This window comes from Hyperolius riggenbachi, chromosome 2, assembly GCF_040937935.1.
Source record: "Hyperolius riggenbachi isolate aHypRig1 chromosome 2, aHypRig1.pri, whole genome shotgun sequence".
NCBI lineage: Eukaryota > Metazoa > Chordata > Amphibia > Anura > Hyperoliidae > Hyperolius > Hyperolius riggenbachi.
This window is the reverse complement of record NC_090647.1, coordinates 280224085-280247343: the sequence shown is the minus strand read 5'-3', so window position 1 is coordinate 280247343 and position 23259 is coordinate 280224085. Positions and strand designations below refer to the sequence as shown.

At 42.7% G+C, this 23259-nt stretch overlaps 1 protein-coding gene across 5 annotated transcripts in view; it reads left to right on the top strand.

The window, feature by feature from the left end:
• Positions 1–23259, top strand: part of DHX40 (DEAH-box helicase 40) — a 96358-nt gene that overhangs the window by 51010 nt on the left and 22089 nt on the right. For all 5 annotated transcript variants that reach the window (XM_068268768.1, XM_068268769.1, XM_068268767.1 and 2 more), the window contains 4 exons: positions 2502–2659; positions 6196–6310; positions 20387–20495; positions 22692–22786. In XM_068268768.1, coding sequence (XP_068124869.1) covers positions 2502–2659; positions 6196–6310; positions 20387–20495; positions 22692–22786 — 477 coding nt within the window. The remainder of the gene's footprint in view (positions 1–2501; positions 2660–6195; positions 6311–20386; positions 20496–22691; positions 22787–23259) is intronic.

Here is a 23259-nt window from a genome sequence, read left to right as displayed (position 1 = left end):
TATAGAAAATGCATGTCAGGATCCCTTCTGTAGCCTGCCTTGTTGGTTGCAGTTTCACTGCAACCAGGCAGTTCTGAATTTCCTGCATGCAAATTGTTGCATAATATTGCTTGCATTTGTAATGAGAATCCTTTCCTTCTGTTGTCAGCTTGCAGCCTTCAATCAGACTAACATAGGATTGAGTGATTACCGTTTAGCTGTGTGGGAATTTGCATGTCTGTTCCCATTGGCTGATGTCTATAGAAAAGCCTGCTCCTCCTTTCAGATCTGGCCCGTCATAGCATCCAGCTGTGCCTTAGCTGGTTGCTGGGTCCTTCATGTGAATTGTGTATTTCATTGTTTAACCTTGTCTTTCCTGCTTGGACATTTGCTGTACCCGCGGGGGTACAGTGAAGTCCTACCGATCCTGATAGCTTGGATTCTGCCATCAGCACGTTGGTGATTGGTAGTATTCCTGCAGGTCCTGTTCCTGTGGATGTGACTGTAGCAGCGGTTGCTATTGGTTACGCTCCTTCTTGTCTTGTACATGCCATTGTGGATGCTTGCTATCGCTGGGGCAGCAATTAGATTAGCAAACCTCCTGTCTGTTCCTGCTAGTCCTGTTCCTGTGTATGTAACCATAAGTTGCTGTTACGCTCCTACTTGTTAGTCTTGTCTGTGTCAGTGTGGATGTTTGCTATCGCTGGGGCAGCGATTGGATTGGCAAGCATTCCGACTGTCTATCTGTTGTCTGTCGTTGTTACTCAGTGTGGTGGACATCAGATGCTCAGTGCTGCAGTCGCACTGTGCAACCATTGTGTCTTGTTTATTTATGGTGGTTATCGGGAGCTCAGATCAGCGGTCACTCTGAGCAATCTTGCTCCCTTATCCATAGCTCTTAGTGTGATCTGTGTAACTTCCTCCACAAGAGCATTTCGCTCTATTATGTAATGTCACCCAGCTGCATAGTCTTGTTGGCTCTTGGTGGTATATCTGCCTTCTACATCAGCTTGTATGCCTTGCTTACCTAAGTCCTAATTAGGGCCAGCTAGTGGTGTGCTAGGCAGGGACAGTTTAGGTGTTAGCTAGTGGTGTGTCAGGTAGGGACAGCTAGGTGAAAAGCTAGGCTTTTAGCCTGGGGCGTACACGCTGACTTTAAAAGTTATACCACCAAGCCTTACAGTGCATTGTCTCAGCATGAGAAATATTGGCCAATCAGAGAGGAACAGAGGTGTGGGAGGGGAAAACGGGAGGGAAAGAGACTTCAGGCAATCAGGCTGCATTAGTTAAGTCTGAGGGGAAGTAGAGAAGCAAAAAAGGACAACCCAGCATGCCCTGTAACTTCCTTTTTGTGTACCCCATTTTGTGTGTACCAAATAAGTCGGGTATACTGGGAAATGATCACTTATCAACAAGAAAAGTAATAGTGAATTTAACTTTTGGATTGACTGGTTAGCATCCTTATTACTTGTTTACCAGATAAAAAATATAGCATTGATTTTTGATTTTATGCCCAACAGTTACTCTTTAAACAAAGATTTGAGTAAAGTATATACTGTAATCATTGCAGTTTTCCAGTCTTTAGTCTAACTTGCTGTTTGGCACTATATTCCTACTGGCTGATTGATTGAGCGCAGTCTGGAGGATTATTGGTGTGTTGGTGGTGGGTACAAATCTTCACTGCATGTGATTATGTTGCCTGTATAGTGCATAACCCTGCAGAATGATAATTTAAGCACGGTTGATTGTGCATAATCTGTAAGAGGAAAAGTTAGTGTAGTGATATAATGATCAGAGTTTCACCACAAGTCACAATGTTATGGTTGAAATTGCAAAATAATTAATTTAGGAATTTTATAATATGTACATTTTTGGTACCGCTGAGTGATTTTTCGATAATTCCATTTTGAAATCTCGATTAGCACCAGTATGTCCAAACCTCGTGTTTTTTTCTGACAGCATTTAGACCGCTGTATTGAATTGCTATTTTCACTGTCACATTGAAAGCTCAATAAGTAGGAATCTGTGTAAACCCATTGGTTAGGCTTTAAAGGATAAATACAGGTATTCTTGTGCTGCTTTTAGTTTTGATTTATGTTATGAGCCACTAGTTGGTTTGGTTATATCCAGCAAGGTAGTGTGGCCTAGGGTCCATATATGAATGACAGCAGCTGTAATAACCTCAGCTTGGTCAAAGTCCAGGCTTTCTCTGTTATATTGGAAACTTGAAGAAACGTTCAGTCCTTAGGGAGTGGTTTTTCACAACAATGAGCTGGCAGGTCTAGATAACCGTGGTCAGATGTTGAATACATATACTGGTTGATCATAGCAGAGTCAGTTAGCTACCATAATGGTGAATGGCTTACAAAGCCAGGACACAAATTATACTAAATTCTTATGTACTAAATCCATAGAAAAGGGTCATACTACGTACTCCTGAATATATAGACCCAGTGCTTTATTGTTACATATTTTTATTAAGAAAGATGTTAAAATATGTGAAATTTGTTTTTCTTTTTAAGGTGTGGTAATGTTACAAGACTTGGACGTTTCCTTGTGGAATTTCCATTATCTCCAAACCTAGCATGTGCTTTGATTAAGGCAACCTCCCTTGGTTGTGAAGACCTGCTCCTTCCTGTTGCAGCCATGTTGTCAGTGGAACACGTCTTTATACAGTCAGGTATGTAGCATGCAAAACATTTTTTCATTGTGTCTGTTTAGCAACAAGCCTCAAATTATCCATATGGGGAAAATCTGGGTATATAATGCTGAGTATACCTGTCATTAAGCAATAGGATCACATTGGTTACAGCTTATAATTGGATTAGGGAAGCAACTAGACCTAATGCAAAAAATCAGACTGTAAAGTAACTGGTATTGGCGACTCCAGAAAACTAAAAGGTGCCCATACATCTAGCGATGATGGGCTGATTTTGACCAAGTGACAAATATCTCTCTGATTTGATTCTGATTAGAAAGAACAGTGGCTGCCCATAAACCGCAGGCCAATTCCCGATCAATTTCAGCTTGAAATCTCTCAGGTATTGGCCGAGTCCTCCGCCTCGTTGCTGTCCCTCTAGTGTATAAATGTGCCTCTGTGTGTACATTTATACATTACCTGTCCTGTGTCACTCACTGTGTGGTGCCCATTCGTCTACCAGTTCTTCGTTTTCTGTTTGCGCCTCACAAGCCACCGGCATATAGCACCTGGTGCGTGTGATGTCATGCTATAAGCCAGCGGCGTGTGAGGCGCAAATGGAATCCTCATGGGGGATTCTTAGGGTTTTCTTTGTTTTCAACAGCATTTCCTGAAAAGCAATTGCAAAGTCTAACTGACAAAATAGTGTGCAAGTGAGGAAAGAGGCTGGCTGGTATCCTACTATTTTGGCAGTTAAACTGCTGTTCAGGAAATGCTGTTGAAAACAAAGAAAACCCTGAGAATCCCTCATGAGGAGATGGACTGGCCCAAAACCTGTCGGTTCTGTCAGATCTTAACTGCTCACTTTTTTTTGCAATAGTGGTCCTTTAAAAGGAAAAAAATGTCACTTTAATGTTTCAACCACCATGTTTTTGGCTAAAATGCAAAAAATGTGTTATTGTTTAATCATTCTAGATAAAAATATGTATTTGTTCATGGAAATGAAGTGGTGATCTCTGGCTCCTGAGCAAATGCTAAGCCCCATCTACACAATACGATTCTTTGTGCGGTCTATTTACGATCCAATTAACTGGCAGCACGGTGGCATAGTGGTTAGCGCTCTCATTTTGTAGCGCTGGGTCCCCAGTTCGAATCCCAACGAGGTCCACATCTGCAAGGAGTTTGTATGTTCTCCCCGTGTCTGTGTGGGTTTCCTCCGGGCACTCCGGTTTCCTCCCACATCCTAATAACATACAGATAAGTTAATTGGCTCCACCCTAAAAAAAAAAAATTTGACCCTAGACTACAGTACATACATTACACGATACATACCTAGGACTCTGGTAGGGATCAGATTGTGAGCTCCTTTGAGGGACAGTTAGTGACTAGACTATATACTATGTACAGCGCTGCGGAAGATGTCGGCGCTATATAAATACTAAATAATAATAATAACTCTGACATGTCCGATCGGGATTCGATTCAATTCGATTTGCCATTGTTTTGCAATGGCAAATTGAATCGAATCGAATCCCGATCGGACATGTCTGATTTAATCGGATCGTTAATACGTGATCTGTACGTGATCAAGATGGCGCCTGGATAGGAAGCCACGGCCACAGGGCTCCGGCAACATCTCTCTTTTTCTCCCTTTCCTGGGTCCCCCCCTGGCCATGACTCACAGCGGAGGCTCCGTCCAGCTTCCTTACTCCATCGCCGCAGAGTGGGGTCTGCTCGCTTCACGGGCTCCGGCTCCCCATCGCTTGCACTGAGGACCAGCACGCCACGTGGGAGACAACAGCTGACTGACCCCACATGACGCCGCTAGGATCCATGCGGCTGTGTCGCTACTGTAGCTTGGCTGTCGGGGGTGTGAGCAGACGGGTCATGCAGCTACCGCCGGTGCGCAGCCAGTTGATCGGGCTTCCGCATGATTAAGCCACGTGCTGATCAGCTGGCCTGCAATCTCCCCGCTCGCACCCACCCGATCTCTTCCACCCTCCTGGTAAAGATACGGGGGCTTCGGGTGCACATCGCAAGCTGCTAGGAGCTTGGGAGGACTGACACTTTCCGTCCCATGTGCTATGCTCTGCCGGAGGATGGATCACTGCAGCTGGGGTAGCCAGGACATAACAACTACTGCAGAGACACCGCTCTCTGCCCATGCCACCTCATGTTCACCGCCGCTGCTGCTGCCAGGGACGACACTCGCATCAGCTGCTGCTCCAACGCCACTCTCAGCTGATCGGTGGTTGCAGCCGGAGACCAGGCCGCCACTGTACTCTGCTGACCAGATGATCGGGCCGCCGCTCTCAGCTGCTCCAAAGACCATGCCGTTACCCTGCGGATCATCTGAGCCGCTCTGGCTCCCCGGACTCTGACGCACCAGCACAGGACCAGCATCAGCCCCATCCATAGGCACGGTAGGCAGCTGATCCCCGCACTGCACTGGTCCCAGTCTTCCCAGCATGGTCTCCGGGAACCATGCCCTCCACCGAGAGTCTTACCCCCAGCACTACCACCTCCAGCACCTCCACAGGTACAACAGGGCCGGACGTTCTAAGCTGCACCACCGTGCTGGGTCTCCTGTGCCCATTGTTGGACTCTTAAGCCACCATACTGGGGCTGCTGACTAGGCCTCAGTCAGCATGGACCCATGCTCTCCTTTACCGCTCTCCACCGCAGGTACAAAAGGGCTATCAGAAGTCCCGAGCCCCACCACCACTGTGCCTGCAGCCCCATTGTTGCACATCAGGCTTGCAAACTGTCCAACTGCACCGACGGCCACTGGGACGTTCAACCAGTCCACTAGCCAGCTACGGCAATGCCCAGGGACACTCTCCTTTCTCTTCTCTCTCCTCACTTTCTCTCTCACTTTCTCTTTATCTTCCTTCCTTTTCTCTTGCATCTTCTCTAGTATCTCTCCCTCTTCCCCAGGGTTGGACTGGGGGGGCATCTGATTCAAGTATCGCTGCAGAAGCGTTTGAGTGCCTTATACGGCAGCGGATTACCCTCTCCAGTCCTTCTCCTGGGTCCGCCTGTAAGCTTCTACTCTCTATATCTCTCTACGCTTCTTTCCAGGTATTCTGGGGGGCATCCAAATAAGCTGCAGAGCTGTTGAGCGCTGCAGAGAAGGTAGCGCTCCACTCACATAGCACTGGATGTCTCCTCAGGACCTTCTATGTAACTAAGTATTATGTTCCATGCACTGTGTACTCACTACAAAATGTAATGTACATTACTGCTTGCGTTTTTGCTGTACCATCACCGACCCTGTATGTGCCAAAAATAATTCCGGGTACAACCCCCGTTGTACTTGGCGAAATAAATGATTCTGATTCTGATTCTAATAGAATTGTAATTGAATTGCACAAAGAATCGTATCGTGTGGATTGGGCTTTACGGGTAGTGGGCTGACATGTCAGATCTAGTAGCTGCCTTATCTGCTGACTCCACACAAGGAAGCTATGCTACTTGCTAGGAAAAGCAATACAGTATTTTGTGTTTTTGATTATTTGACAGTAATGTATGCCATATTCTACATTGCTATCATTATTACCTTGTTTTACTCTCTCTAGGGGAGTCTCAGAGACAGAAGGAGCTTGAGCAGAATCATGAAAGTTTATCCAGTATGGCTGGAGGAGGAAATGACTTTGCCACTCTGCTTTACATTTTTCAACAGTGCAAATCTAGGTGAGTTAAGAGACTTGTGAAGTATTTGATTTCATAATACTGTAACGGTTTATAATTTTGACAAGGCTTGACAATAAAAGAAGTTTAGATCTATTAGAGAGACAGTGCAACTAGAAAAGGCTGCAGTAATCCAGACCACATTAGAACAGGTTTTGGAACTTATAGGATATAAGAAATAAGGCTGAACATTTTGTTACAGAGTCTCTTTAAATAAAGCGCTATATTTTACTAAGCAAGAAGTTTTAAATCAGGATGATACCATTTATTGGCTAACTAAAAATGAATAAAAATATTTTTTTATTTTTATTCACTTTTAGTTAGCCAATAAATGGTATCATCCTGATTTTAAAACTTCTTGCTTTTACTGATGGCTAACACGGTACAATACCCTACTGCTACTACTATATTTTACTAAAAGAGAGCTATTTATTACATGGAGGTGCTGACCCAACGTATGGACTTTGCTACTACTGTCCGAGAGGTACTGAAGGACGGCCAGGCCTGAGTACTCCACTGATCACACTGAGCTAGACTACCATAGATTAAACATTAATTACATTTGCCTGGCAACATACTATTAATAATTCTCTTATACGACCATAAACTGCTGGGGGTTGAATTGAATGCATTGCTTATGCCGCTGTTGTATTCATGAAATTGTGATATGTGTTTACGCTTTTGGCAATGTGTGTGTCTTTTTATGATATAGCCAATTTTTTTAATAAGGTATGGTGGGCTTTGGTACTACTTTTTGTGTTTGGTTTATTTAATTTGGTTTTGTACCCCACCTGTATTTCCTTTTGATCTATCCCTTATCATCTAGTCTAGCGCAGGCTTTACTTTTTGTGCTTTCAAGAAAATTACACTAGAGGGGGATAGTGGCCCAACAACCATTTTTTTTGGGGGGATAGGTTTGTTATATTAGTAGAAAACACTTGAAATCTCATAAGAACAAATCCACTCTAACTGTTTTCTTTTAAATTATTTTTATTGAAAGTTTTATAATAAAAAGTGTACAATTTGTAACGTAACTTAACACTTACAATGGTACAGGTACAACATCAGTACAATAATACATATACAATACTTTTGAGAAAATGTAAGCACATCCTATAAGGCTAGTCATTAATTTCAATTACAGTATACTTGTACATCACTGATAGCTTGGAACATAAAATATGTGTATCAGGAGGTCATCGTGACAGTGCAATATATAGGGGAAGTCTACCACCCATCATTAACCCAACCGTGGTCGGGAGGAGACAAACCCCTTATCAATTTGTTTAGTACCAACAAATGAAACCTGGCCTCCAGCGAGAGCAGGCATGCATGTGAAATGAAAAAAGCTTCATTCATAATTGATTAGGTACGTATCATATTGGTAAGTCTAAGAAGGGAGAAGGGGGGAGTTACTTTAAGTATTGTAACCTTTAGTGATTCTTTAAGGGAAGGCCTTTGTACCTGTAGATAGTCTTACCTATCGGGAGAAAGAAATAAGTTCAAAATTGAAGAGACAGGAATAAGAAAAGTAAAGCTCAGAAAATAGGTATAGAAGAGGATGAGAGGCGAGGATAAGAGACGAGGGGTGTCCAGGCAGGACAGGTTTGTATTGGTTATTGTATTGGTTATTCATATAAAAGGCATTATAGCGAGGGTCTCATCTGCTACATATCATCGCGATTTGTTCGGGGTCTGACAGGTAAGCAACTAGTCGGTCCCAAATTTTATGATACTTTCTCATACTATCATTGCTCTGTTAACTGTTTTAACATTCCTAAATAATTTTTTTTTTTTTGTTTTATTCAGTGGTTTAGGAGTCATTTCACTCTTAACTCATTTTGTATTACTGTCAACCAACGTTGATTTCGGTAATACCGGTTATAACGAACTATACGTGGTTAATTGCAGACTTTTGAAACATTAAGTTTCTGCTTCAGGCTTTTATACAGAACTGGATCAGAACTATCCCTAGTTCTCTATTATGCCTGAAGAAGAAACGTTACATTTGAAAGCTTGCAATAAACCATGTATTGTTAGTCATTAAATGTATTACCCGAACCAACGTTTGTTGGGTTGCTGTCAGCATATCTGCTCCACAACCACCGTAACACCAGACCGTACTTCACTTTGTATTACTGGTACATATTTTATTGCAGAGGTTTTCAAAAGAGAAGATTGGACCATTCATACTGCTATTTGTCCCAGGAAGGGTGTCTACCATATTAATCAGATGTACATTAAATTAGTGTATCCCTGGGCTGAGTAGCAAACAGGAAAGCAATGAGGAAATAAAAAAGCCAGCAACATACAAGCACTGTGCAGACAGTGCTCTTTATTAATTAATCCTAGGACCCTAAAGCTAGAAGGGCAGAGCTAACTACTTACTAGCAAGCTTTGATTTTACCAGTAATTGTTACTGTATTCTTTCTCTGACCTGCCACTATAGCATACACACTACTCTAAAACGTGGTAAAAATAGCACTGCGTGAATACAGGAATGGTGTTTCTTCATTTTGTAATATCTTTGCTTCTGACGAAATGTGATGTGTTGCAACTTGCAAGCTCTTCTCTAGAATCTTACTAAAAACAAAAGGACTGCTTTTTACAGTACTCAGCAGCAGTGTTTTTAATGTCATAAAGTGTCATGTGTTTCCCACTGAGCAGTCAGTGGAAGATGTTTTATCTTTTAGTTGTATAAGAAAATAATCAACATGGGTGTCTGGGTGAACATACTGTACCTGATATGGGAAGCTGTATACTAGGCTACAATGCACACAGGCTGCAGTTAGGGATAAAAATGTCATGCAGTTCCCTACTACAATCATTCTGCACAGCCGAAGCTGACCGTTTTTAAGCATCCCCGCTGACCTCAAGTATCCTGGACATTAGAATAGAGCAAAGTTAATGTGCCACAACAGTCTGTCTGTGTAACACTATTCATTAACTTGTTTGAGTATGAAGCTTTACCTGTCAGTTCTCTTTGGCACATCTACATCTAGTTATGACTTGGTTGGTATTTTTTTTCTTTTCATTTAAAACCATACTGTAGTATGAAAAGTACTGCACCACTATATAGTCCCATTGGTTGCTGACTTGCTATAAACAAACCACCATATAAATTGTTGCTCTAAAGCAAAGTGTTCGCTAGGTCTGTCGTGAGGCACATGTGGCATATTGTGACAGATTTCAAAACGGCCGCCAATCACATGTCAAAGTGCATGGTAACTCATCAACCGCTATTTAAAATGCAGGCGAAACAGGTGCAGTACTAAAACGGAATGCATAGGTTCAAATTTACATTCTACCACAATGTGCATAGTGTAACCTTACCTGAATTTTATATTGAAATTGATTGTCTATCCCTTCTTTTTGTCAGTTTCAGTGGTCACAATATTTAGGTAGGACCTCAGTTCTTTGTGACAGGAACATCTTCCCTACAAACCTCCTTTCGTGTTGTGCATTTGAACTTGGTGCAATATGCAGGAATATAATGGGGCTGGGCACATTCTACATTTGTTGGCATATTGGTATCTCACTGTGGTGTGATCATTTGTGCTGCATTTTTTTCTTATTTCCCTATTGCAGCGGCTTGCTGCATCTGCTTGCTCTCTTCTCACAAAGTTGTGTGTAAAATGCTTCCTTTTCAGACCAGAAAACGATTTAGTTCATGCCAGAAGACAGTGATGACAGCTTGCACACAGCCCCACTCCCTTTCCCAGGCAGTACAGTGGATGTTGTCACTGGCCTCCTACAGGCTGAATAGTTATCTGAGAGCAGACTACTATTTGCCTGACACTGGCTACTGTTAGCTGGTTTATGCTGTGACATAAGGTGGCCATAGGAAAAGTGTAAACACGTGCTAAAGTTACCGTAGGTGCCTAGGGCTATTACTAGTCCAGAATGTTGGCCATATACTGAGCCATATGCAATTCTCTTTTTCTCCTGGGTGATATTTTCACACCTTATCAATAAAATACATTTTAAGCTACCAGCAAGCTTCAAAGTTTTTTTTTTTATTTATTTATTTTTTTATTCAAGAGTGCTAAAAAGTTATTTTAAGCAGGAGATGAAAAAATATCTCCTAAAATAAGGCTAAGGAGCGTATGGCACAATGTCAATAAAATATATGTAAAGTTTGAAGCTTGTTTGTGTGTGTGTGTGTGTGTGTGTGTGTGTGTGTGTGTGTGTGTATGTTGGTGGATGTACTATGGAAAAAAGAAAAAAGGTTAAAAAAATATGGCTAATATCTAAACAACTTTAACAAATTGGTCTATGCACATCTTTTTTAGGTGATCCAGAAGTGAAAAAAATTATTGCACATACTTAATCTTAGTGTTTTTAAATGGCAAAGAGCCAAAAACAGTACAAATATCTAAAATCTTTTTCTGCACAGAAAATCTTTAAACCCACATAGGGGCCATTAAATCACAACTTTTTAAATGGCTTTACTTGTTTTCAGGGACGGCGGTCATACTGACTCAGTTCGTCGCTGCAGTCAAGCAACCACCTGCTGATCACACATGCAGTCATCTATGCTACAACAAACATACAGCAGCTGCCTCCCTATAAGACGGATAAAGTCCATAAGCTGTTGCAAAAGATTGCATATATAGTTGGCCGGCAGAGCAGACTTTCAATCCCTCTGTATCACCAGTCCAAGTATTAGCATGCTTGTTAGACAATGGCAGCACAGCGTTTTTTAGCACAGCAGGTTAGGCCACAGTAGCAATTGGTAGGGTAAAGATATACTTGCGTTCTTCAACATCACGGTGACTTCTCCTCAATTTAAGTGCCTCACAGACCATTTCCACAGTGTTACAGCAGCGATATCTCCTTTCTGCTATGCGGGTGCTATAGTCACTCACCACTGGGCTGTTCTGGTCTCTGTGCAAACAGTCAGCATACCGCTACGATGCAAAGCTGTGGTTCTACCGCGCCGAACCTGGCATCGATGCGTGGACGGCCTGGCGGGTCACGTGCTTACACGCACGGAACTTAGTGGCTCCTCCTACCTACGCATTTCGCGTCATCTGACGCTTCCTCAGGGCGTCAGATGACGCAAAACGCATAGGTAGGAGGGGCCCCTAAGTTCTGTGCGTGTAAGCACATGACCCGCCTGGCCGTCCACGCGTTTTTGGCTCTTTGCTATTTAAAAAAAGGAGCAGTAAAGTGTTGTACCGTGTTAGCCATGAGTAAAAGCAAGAAGTTTTGAATCAGGATGATACCATTTATTGGCTAACTTAGAGATGGATAAACAGTGAGCTTTCGACTTATAAAAAGCCTTCGTCGGACTGGTTCCTGACCAAAACTGAAAAACACAGCTTATATACACTGACATACAGAGGAGAAACATTCTTTAGCAAACATAAATGTAATTAGATGCCTTAACTGTTACTGAGGAGGCTTTCCCAGGCATCCTATCTAAAGTGATAAGATCAATAGAATCCTCAACATGACATAAAGCAGACTCTAGTGATGAAGAGACATCGTAAATTCCGAATTCAAATGGTAACTGGCCTGGTTACATGCACCATTAATTCTAAGCTTAAGACAATTGTGGCATTTAAAGCCAGCACCTGAAAGCAAATAAAATGAATAGTGACAGTGAATTCCATCTTACACAGCATATGGCATAAAAATGAATGAAAAGATAGAAAAATTTAAATTAAAAGAATTGTGGCATTTAAAACCCATCGTACCAGCACAAGAAGAGTCCTTGTTTAAACCATCTTCTACAATTTTGAACCAATGTATAAACTTAGTTTCTTGTGTTAGTCTCATGTTTCCCGATTTGAAGCCACCCATTAATACAGTGACGCGAAAATCGCTTAAACTGTGTCCAGGTAAACAAAAGTGTGTTGGTATTGGGAGATCAGTATATTTTGCAATATCCTTTTTCCTGCTGTTAATAGTGGATCTGTGGTGTGTCATGCGATCACGCAGTGGTTGACTTGTTTCTCCCACATAAATTCCTTTGGGGCATTTTGCACACATGATCACGTATACCACATTAGATGAGTCGCAGAAAAAGGTGCCTTGTACTTTGTATTCCTGTTGTGTACCTGGTATTAGTATCCTGTCAGTGGAATGGATGTGTTTACAGGTCCCACACTTTTTCCCTCGGCAGGGGAATGTTCCATTCTGTTCTTGCCTATTTAAGGCACTCCTCACTATCATCTGCTTAAGATTGGGTGGCTGTCTGAACGCTAGGAGGGGAGGTTCAGGGAATATCTTTTTCAGTCTCTGATCCTTGTGTAGAACAGGATGAAGTTCTTTTGCAATCTTTCTTAAGATTTCCAGGCGTGGGTTGTAGGTTACTACCAGTGGGACACGGCTCTCTTCCTGGCTCTGCTTGTACTCCAGGAGCTGAGTCCTAGGGATGTTGTTAGCTTTCTTGATTTAGGTCTCAGCCATTAGAGGATTGTATCCCTGTTTTATGAAATTCTTCTTCAGGTAATCCAGGTGTTTGTCATCCTTGTCAGAACAGATCCGATTGCATCTTATTGCCTGGCTGTAAATTATGGAATTCTTTATATGTTTGGGGTGGAAACTGTCATACCTGAGGTATGTGGGACGATCCGTCGGTTTGCGGTACATGAACGTTTGTAAGCTGTTCTCTCTGTTGTATATGGTGTTGTCAAGAAAGTTAATCTCCCTGTGAGAGTAGCTCAATTTCAGTTTGATTGTGGGATGGAAGGCATTGAAGTTCCTGTGAAATTGGATAAGATCCTCCTCACTTGCAGACCAGATGATCAAGATGTCGTCGATAAAACGGAAGTAGGCCATGGGTTTTATATGACAAGTATTCAGGTATTCTTCTTCAATCTTTGCCATGAAGAAATTTGCATACTGCGGTGCAAACCGTGAGCCCATTGCCACTCCCATTTGCTGTAAATAGAGGTCCTCCCCAAAAGTGAAATAATTGTAGGTGAGAACGAATCTCATTAGTCCAGCAATTGAGTTTATAGGTGTGCCCAAACCTTGAAGATATTTGCGACAGGCCGCAATACCATCATTGTGGGGAATGTTGGTGTACAGAGACTCTACATCCATAGTGGCAAGAATGGTGCCTCCAGGCACTGGGCCAATGGCTGCCAGTTGGTTCAGGAGGTGTGTAGTATCCTGTATGTAGCTGGGTCTTTTACAGATTAGAGGCTTCAAAATGTTTTCCAACCACCCTGAGATATTCTCTGTGAGAGTTCCATTCACTGAGATTATGGGCCTGCCTGGGTTCCCCTCTTTGTGGACTTTGGGAAGCATGTAAAAGCAGGCAGTTCTCGGCTTTTCCGGGATAAGAGTCTGTACATGAAGCCTGGTGTTTACGGGCAATTTCTTTACCATCCTATTGAGTGCCATCCTGTACCTTTTTGTTGGGTCCTCCTGTAATTTGGCATAGTGCATGGTGTTAGACAACTGTCTTTGTGCCTCCTGGATATAGTCACTGGTGTTCATGATGACTATGGCACCCCTTTATCCGCTGGTTTAATAATAATGTCCTTGTTCTCCTTAAGGAATGTGATAGCTTGTTGCTCTTGCAATGTTATGTTATGAGCCAGTGTTTTTTTCTTTTATTCAGAACCCTGCCAGAGATTTGGCGTCTAAATTTGTTGATGTATTTGTCCAGGGTAGGATTTTTTCTAGCTACAGGGGTCCATCCGCGTTTTTTTGTGGATCTGGTGTGTGTTGGCTCATTATCAGTAGTGTTGCAAGATTCCTTGTCATAGTAGTGTTCCTTGAGACGTAGCTTCCTGAAGAATTGTTCCATATCACCACAGAGTGCAATCTTGTCTATGGGCTTTGCAGGGCAAAATGACAGGCCTTTGGACAGTACTGCCATTTCAGCTTCAGTGGCCTGATAAGAGGAAAGGTTAATGACACCTGTGGGTTGCTCTTTCTCTGCTGCTGCGGTATCCAAGTGTCCACTCTTTATTTTGAGTCTCTGAAGTTTTTTCTTCTTGTTTTTAATTAAGATCCTCTGCAATTTCCTATAAAAGGTCTGTAGCTGTACCCATGGTCCTGTGGGGTCATCAGTTAAAGATGATTTCAGACTTTGTATATGGTCCTTTACAATCCTCTTCATGTTATAGCAGATTTTTATTAGGTTGTTTCGTACTCTCTCTGAGCTCCTCCTGCAGATTTGTTCTGCAAACCTGCTATTGTATGTATGCAGGGTGGGATTCTGTATCCTCAGTCCTTGTGGTATAAGGTTCTCCTTTTTGCATGTAGTCAAGAAAAAGATGTCGCTGTCCAGCTGTGCAAGTTTCTTTAGGTCTTTTTTCAGTTCCAGGAATGTGCGGTACATTGCGGTATCTTTCAGCATAGTAGCAGTAAAGTGTTATTTAAAAACACTGAGATTATGTGCAATACATTTTTTTTTCACTTCTGGATCACCTAAAAAAAGATGTGCATAGACCAATTTGTTAAAGTTGTTTAGATATTGACTATCCACGGCTGCACTAAGTTAGTGATCCATTGAATCTATATACAATTAAGAAAAGTAGCACTCTATACACATCTAGCGACCAGATATCCGTTAATTTCTTTGCTAAAAAATATGGCTACCTGTAACCTGAATTGAAGCCTATCATAAATGTGCACTATGAATTATTTGTAAATAAAAATAACAACAATAGCCATAATAAATCTCCTGCTCCTTGTGGTTCTGACCGCTTTGCTCACAATGCACTTTGATTCAACACTAAATCCTCTCTCTCCCATTTCCTTTGATTGGTGTAAGTTGCTTTTGCTTATTGTTCAGAGATCTGGAGCATTCATTGTGCAGAAAACACTGCAGCTCCCAGATAAGAAACTAGTATGTACTTCCTGATTTTATGTAAATTTACGGGTGAATTCGGTACTGACTGATAGAACTCCATGGAATGTCAGCGTAATGTTTCTACTGAAAGCAGGTTTCCCTCGAATGGAAGCAGCAGTTGATCCTGAATCATTACAGCTTTCTGATATCTTTATAAGAGGTTACCCTAGAATTTTGGGATGACACTTGAAGGTTAGGAGGTGGTATTTTTTTTCTTTTTGCTTTAATATATGCAGACATGCAAGTGTCGGGGCCATTCTACTAATGAAAACACATTGCTAAGCTTTCATTTTTCGCCCTTATCTAAGGGAAAGGGGAGCTGTCTACAAACACTGCAGGCGCCAACTTATAGAGGGATAAATAGTGATGAACAGGCAAGGCTTTACATACAAATTCCTGCCTTCCTAATATATTACTCACAAGATTTGTCACTAAGGGCTGGTTCACTCAGGCTTCTGCCAAGCTTTCACTCAGCTTCACGTTCAAATGCCGGCGTTTAGACGCTAGGTTTTGAAGGCTTTTAGGAAGCCTTCAAGACTAGCAGTTTGGGTCTCTGCAATTGTTTCCTGGCGTTTACCGCCTCTGAAAGCAACATGTTGCTTTCAAGGCGAGACGCAATGGCGGGATCCTACCGCCAGGCTTTTATGAAAGCCTGCAAAAGCCAACGCTAAACGTTCCCATTCACTTGAATAGGATGGCGGTAGATCACAAAAAAACACCACAAAAACGCCTGTGTGTACCAGCCCTAACAAGGGATCACCACGATTAACAGTCATAAACAAGAACACACTGTAACAGTGGTTCTGCATCTAGGTGCATGGAAAGTGTAAACCAATACTTCTCAGCAGAAACGCATTACACTTCAGAATGCTGTTCATGCCTCTTATTGAGTTATTAACCTCAAATAGGATGCAAACTTACACAAAACATGATGGCTGTTTTCCTGTTGACTATCGTGTACCCTGGTAGTTATTTTGTCAGTGCCTGTCCTACATAGACCTAGGACTTAGTATGGTGCATTAAGGTAGATATGCCAAGGATGACCTAAACATCACATCCACCACTGCATGATTGGCAGTTATGTTTGTTCCTCTGCAGGGGAGAGAGAAACAACATAATTCCCACTGCAGCTTTCCTGGATCAGTCAGCACAGGTAGGCCTTCAAAATGAAATAAAAATAAACTTGTTTATGGAGTCCTGCTGTTAGGAGCCCATTCAGGACTTGCTTTACCTGCTGGTGTGCAGGACTGATGTACTTCCTATATCTACCAGCAAAGGGCTGTGCACTACTTTTGGATTAACTTCCAATCTACAATCTCACCTGCAAATGGCATTAGACTTTTGGAGTTTCTGGGACTTCCAACTCCTGCCAGCAGATGTCAGCCTGCTTAATGCTGGATACACACCATGCGTTTCCGCGTTCGTTGCGTCCGTCGATACGCATCGAGTTGATTATTTCCGACATGTCCGATTCACATTTCGATGGATCATTAGGTCGATTTGCCATACTTTACATGGCAATCGACCAAAAAATCATCGAAATGCGTTCGGAAATGCTCGGAAATATTCGAATCGACGCGTATCGACGGACGCATTCGACGCGGAAACGCATGGTGTGTATCCAGCATAAGACTTTGTATACCTATCTGCTGATACACCCATCACTCCCCCTATACAACACCAGCTCTCATTACAGGAGGTGCCAGAACATCACATAGCTTCCCCTGTGCTTGCTGAACTCTGGTCTCCTGTATTCCTGGTCCTGTTCTGTTATCCGATTATTTGGTATCTGATTATTGGTTAGCCTTTGACCTTGTCTCTGCTTTGTGATCTTGTACTGTGTTCTGATATATATACAGTAGCAAGAAAAAGTATGTGAATGTATGGAATTATATGGATTTCTGCACAAATTGGTCATACAATGTGGTCTGATCTTCATCTAAGTCACAACTATAGACAATCACAGTCTGCTTAAACTAATACCACACAAATAATTAAACGTTTCCATGTTTTTATTGAACACACCATGTAAACATTCACCGTGCAGGTTGAAAAAGTATGTGAACCCCTAGACTAAAGACATCTAGAGCTACCGTATTTTTCGGAATATAAGACGCACTTTTTCTTCCCCAAAACTGGGGGGGAAAAGTGGGTGCGTCTTATATTCCAAAGGTACGGTATTTTCGCCCCATAACATACTTACCGGATCCTGCCGCCGCAATCCTAGCCTCCTTCGTCTGTCCGCCGTCATCCAATGTCGCAGCAGCCGTCATCAGAGGGTCCAGCAATCCCATCCAGTATCCCCGACTGATCCCCGCTCTTTAAGTGTCCAAGTCGCCGGCTCCAATTCACTGCAGTCATGCTTGTATGCAGGCTCGCGGTGATTACGCGCTGCCGGGGCCGCCTTCCTCCATAGTTACGGCGTCCTCTTCTTAGATACAGTGCCCCCTTCTGTGTGACGAGCGGCGCATGTGCGCCGGGGTCACGCATGACGTCAGGCGCACGTGCGCCGCTCGTCACGCAGAACGGGGCACTGTATCTAAGAAGAGGACGCTGTAACTATGGAGGAAGGCGGCCCCGGCAGCGCGTAATCACCGCGTGATCACCCCGGGGCTGCATACAAGCATGACTGCAGCGAAGAGGATCCGGCAACCTGGACACTTAAAGAGCGGGGATACTGGATGGGATTGCTGGACCCTCTGATGACACCTAATGGGACCCTCAGATGACGGCTGCTGCGACTCTCGGGTGATGACAGGCAGATGGAGGAGGGGAGGATCGCGGCGACAGGATCAGGTGAGATGCAGCAGGGGTGTAGTGTAGTGTTGTTTGGGTTGGCTGAAGGGGTTACTTAGTGAAGTGTAGTGTAGTTTGGGTTGGCTGCAGATGTTAGTGAGGGAAGTGTAGTATACTGTAGTGTAGTGTAGTGTAGTGTAGTTGTAGTAGGGGTTAGTGAAGTAATGTGTAGTTGATGGGGGCAGCAGGGGTAAAGTGAAGTGTAGTGTAGCAGGTGTTAGTATAGATGGGCAGTGTAGCTTAGATAAAGACAGTTTTGGGGGAGTTAGAGGTCCATAAGAAGCCCCTGCACCATAGACGCACCTAGGTTTAGTTTAGTTTTTTTTTCCTGATTTTTGCCCTCTAAATCTAGGTTCGTCTTATATGCCGGAGCGTCTTATATTCCGAAAAATACGGTAATTGGAGTGAGGTGTCAGGCAGCTGGAGTCCAATTAATGAGATGAGATTAGAGGTGTTGGTTACAGCTGCCCTGCCCTGTAAAAACACTCACCAGTTTTGGGTTTGCATTTCCCAAGAAGCATTGCCTGTTGTCAATGCTGCCTCACACAAAAGAGCTCTCAGAAGACCTTCAATTAAGAATTGTTGACTTTGACAATTGTTGACTTTGACGCCTGTGCAGTAAACCGCGGACAATGTGGACTTGATTGCAGGCACACTAGAGGAGGTTGCCGTCTGCACTAGCAGGGGATCCTGGGCCGAAAATTGAGCTGCGGCATGGGACGTGTCATCTGCAAGGGGCTGGAGGAAGCCCAGAGTAAGTAGAGCAGGGGACCCATTTTTTTGCCTGATGACTCTTTTAAGGGACCAGAGACTGCTGTTACACAAGTGGTTAATAAACACCACTTGCTTATTTATGTATCCTGCCTTGTTATATCCTGCTGCAAACAGTGATCACCTACATTATGCTTGTCCTGTTGGGTTTGTAACGCCTGTCACGTGATCAGGCCGACTGATTATTTACTACTCCATTGGTTGATGGAAAATTACCTGTAGCCTCCCATATTCTTCTGCTTACTCTAGCACACAAATCGAACGCATTTGAAAGCACACACAGAGACTGGGGAAATCCGCTAAGGATCCATAAGAGTCCTACATGTATGCTTTGAAATGTAAGCCGAAGCATTTGGCTAAAGTGAGCAGAAAACGTTAGGCTGCAGATGATTCACCATCAACCAATGGAATAGGGAATCATTAGCCAGAATGATCACATCACTGGGCTCCATTAGAACCAGAAAGCAACAAAGGTACACTTTAGATTCCTGTGAGCAGGTTCTATGCCGTTCTTTTTTTGTTGCCCTACACCTAGAAATAGAGTTGTGTTAGAAGGTTTAGGTCCCCTTTAAGGCTTAACTATAAAGTGAATGGATGTTCATTGTAAATGGCACAAAATGATACAATTAAGCGTAAAATCATTACTTTTATTCTAAGTTAGAGACCAACTTGGTCACCAGGAAAAGGGTGTTATTTCTATAGAAATGGAGCATGAAATGGGCAACAGGCAAATACATTTTGTAGGGATTGTTCATGCAGGATTGTGCACATTTTGTATGCAAATTTTATGCAGCTTGAAAATGGACCAATAAATCTTTCCAATTTGATCAGTTTACAAGCTACTAAATTGATAGAGGATTATACAAAATTTGCATAATCCTCTATCAACTTTGAATTATTGGTTTTTCATTGACCATGCCTAGTATGTAGTACGCAAGAGGAGTTTTATCAAAACTAGTGCAAGGAAAAACTGCAGCAGAACTGGTGCAAAAATGGAGCAGATGCTTGGATCAAGGATCCTGATTGGACACTCTATTCCTCTGCTGCTCCACTCCTGCACTAGATTTTCTTCAATTCTCTCTGCCCTATCTTAATAAAAAAAATTCAGCCTTAGTTCTTCTATCCTATAAGTTCCTATTCCTGTTCTAATGTGCTCTGTCTTACTGCAGCCTTTCCTAGTTGCACAGTGGCTGTATTATCTCTGTTATATGATCTAATCTTTTTTCCTCTGTCGGACTCAGGCTGGAATGTGCAGCTCTGCTTGTGATTGGATAGAAGCTATACACACCCTCTCCAGGCCCCCTGCAGTCTCTGCATGACTCACACTGAGCTACTCTCAGCCTATCACACTCTGTCTTTTGTTTGTAAACACTGCCTAAAACTGGCAATTACAAGCCAGGATTGCAGCAGGGAGTGGCAGAAACAGCACAGAGGGGCCCAGGAGAACATAATGAATAGAATGGTATGGCTTTTTATTGTAAGAATTTTAGATTACAGATTCTCTTTAAATAAAATCTGCTCCTTTATGAGATACTGCATATACTGCAGTGTGTAACTGGCATATATTGTGGTGCATAACTGGCATAAAAGTATTGTTGCTGTTGTTTGTGTGGAAATACATTTGTTTGTTAAGGTTATTAAATCTGTTGTTTTTGGACAATTTATGATTTTTCTTTTATGTTTTACTTTGATAGTGAAAATCCTTCTGCGTGGTGTCACAAAAATGCCATTCACTGGAGAGCTGTAAAAAACGCATTTAATGTAGAGAAACAGTTAAGAGATATTACAAATAAGTTAACAAGGGTAGGTTCTTTTGTATTTCGTTTTAAATTCCTTCAGTTTCAGGAAGGATGCTAATAGTTTGCTTTAGTGGAATTCTGTAAAATTGTCAGTGACTGTTAACTTTTAACTGTTAAAAAATTGTCAGTGACTGACCAGTCCTATGCTGTTGTGGTTTTTTTTTTTTACGTAAATAAGACTGAAAAATTTATACAGCAGCAAACGCAGTCTTATATAAACTCAATATAAAAATAAACTTATATACTGTATATGATTCTATAAATAATAAATACAAAGTACACTTACTGTAAATTAAATATACCCAACACTACACACTTATACTTATATACTGTACAATGAACTACGAACGACAACTGGTATATTACAATGTATAGTTGATACTACATCACCTACTGTATTTATTGTCTTTGGCAGGTAAAACACTTGTCTTTCAGTTTTCTGCGCTCATTTTTCTGCGTACTTTTTCTGCACACTAAGTGTTTCTATGCAGGAAAACGCACACGTTTTTTCACAGCAGCTGATGTAATTGATAGAGAAAACTGACAAAATGTGCAGAGTCATCATGCAGAATGTCAGGTTTTTTTCTACGCACGAAAAACATATTGGGCTTGATTCACGAAGACAAATGGCATGCCTTATTAAAGTTAACACGCCTTATCAGAGTAGCAAAGCGAGCGCTACGAACCCGCAGGGGCTCAGGGCAGGATGAGTGGAGCTCTCGTCATTGCCAGTTAGCAGGCATAAGTTTGCTGTGTTAACTTTGATAAGGCACGCTATTAGTGAATCAAGCCCATTAAAGAATCATCAGGCAAAATTAACAAAATGAGGTTTACTCACCTGGGGCTTTCTCCAGCCCCTTGCAGCCGACTGTCCCACGCCGACATCTCCACTCTCCCCCGCCGTCCCGGGCTCCCCACACGGTCCGCGGTGCACTGCGCAGGCGCAGTAGTTCTGTGCCTGCATAGTATGCTGCGGACCACGTGGCCATGATTGACAGCAGCATTTCGCGCAGGTGCAGTAAGTCCGACTCCGCGGTCGGCCTCTGCACCGTGTGGGGAGCCCGGGACGGTGGCGGAGAGTGGAGCGGTCGGCGTGGGACAGTTGGCTGCAAGGGGCTGGAGAAAGCCCCAGGTGAGTAAACCTCATTTTGTTAATTTTACCTGACAACTCCTTTAACCCTCCTGGCGGTTTGTCAAAATCCGCCAGGGGGCAGCAAATACGTTTTTTTTTTTTTTTGTTTTTTTTTTTTCTTCATGTAGCGGCATCCCCCCAGTCCCTCCGATCGCCGCCGGCGATCGGAGATCAAGAGATCCCGTTCAAAGAATGGGATCTCCTGGAGGGCTTCCCCCGTCGCCATGGCGATGGGGCGGGATGATGTCATCGACGTCGTGACGTCAAAGGGGACTCCGATCCACCTCACAGCGCTGCCTGGCACTGATTGGCCAGGCAGCGCACGGGGTCTGGGGGGGGGTGCGGCTGCGGCGACGCGTATAGCGGCGGATCGGCGGGTAGCGGCGGCGATCAGGCACTGCACGCAGCTAGCAAAGTGCTAGCTGCGTGCAGCAAAAAAAAAATTATGCAAATCGGCCCAGCGGGGCCTGAGCGGTGCCTCCCGGCGGCATAGCCCGTGCTCAGCAGGGAGGTTAAGTGTGAACTAGCCCATTGATTAATATGAGTTCTCAGTGCAGAAAATGCGCACGAAAACAGTCAAGTGTGTTCCCTGCCTTTATCTAACTAACTTTATACAATGCCCTGTACAGTACTTTTACATTATATACTACATGCTACATCACCTACAAATTATTAATATATTTAAAGTACTGGTACTCAACACTACTTACACTATGTGTAACTATAAACTGCCCCTACTGCATACTATATTAAAAGACAAGTGGATAACTTGTCCTGCAACCTACCAATATTATAAATCAACTTAAATGAAGTGTAATATAAGCCTTCCAGTGACATATCACCAGGATTTTACTGTTTTCTGTTTTGTTTTTTGTTGTATTGAATGATTTAGAGCAAGATGTATTTTTCAGTTTCCTAGCACTTTAACATTATTGTATACTTTTGTAATGAAAGAGCTGTATATAAGATACTAGCAAGTTGCTCTGTGTATGCATGGCCAATAGTGCAAAAGAATGTAATGTAAATGACACATCTGCACATCAATTCAATTCTTGTTTATCAATTCAGATGAAAGACTTTCCCAAGGAAAAGATGGACATGCCTGGACATACAGTCCTTGTACGTTGTCTTTGTGCTGGTTTCTTCTCCAATGTTGCCAGAAGGTAAGCCTGCTATGTTAACTGTTTTATGTTTTGTCCCTATGTCATAGGCATCATAAACCTTTAATTGAATGCATGTTTTGCTAGTTGTAGGCCCCTGCACTGGACTGTACATTATTCAATACCTGTGTTTGGGCAGCCACTGTTGGTAGTGTTGTAATTAAAAGAGAGGCCAGTTTCCCAAAAACTCTAGCATTAAAATACCTGAGCCACATGGTTTACTCCAGATGTAGTTCAGGTTCATTTATCATTATAAAAAATTATGCATTTAAAGGGACTCCGAGCAGTGCAAAAACTATGGAAAGATGCATATCATTTTAAAGCTCTCTTTCTCCTCTTTCCAATGATATATAAACCGCCACCCTCAGAATGGAAGGTTCAGCAGAATGGCGCTGCTGACTTTAGGAAAAAGTCGCCCTGTGTAATACAATGTAACTATGGAAAGATGGATATCATTTTAAAGCTCTCTTTCGCCT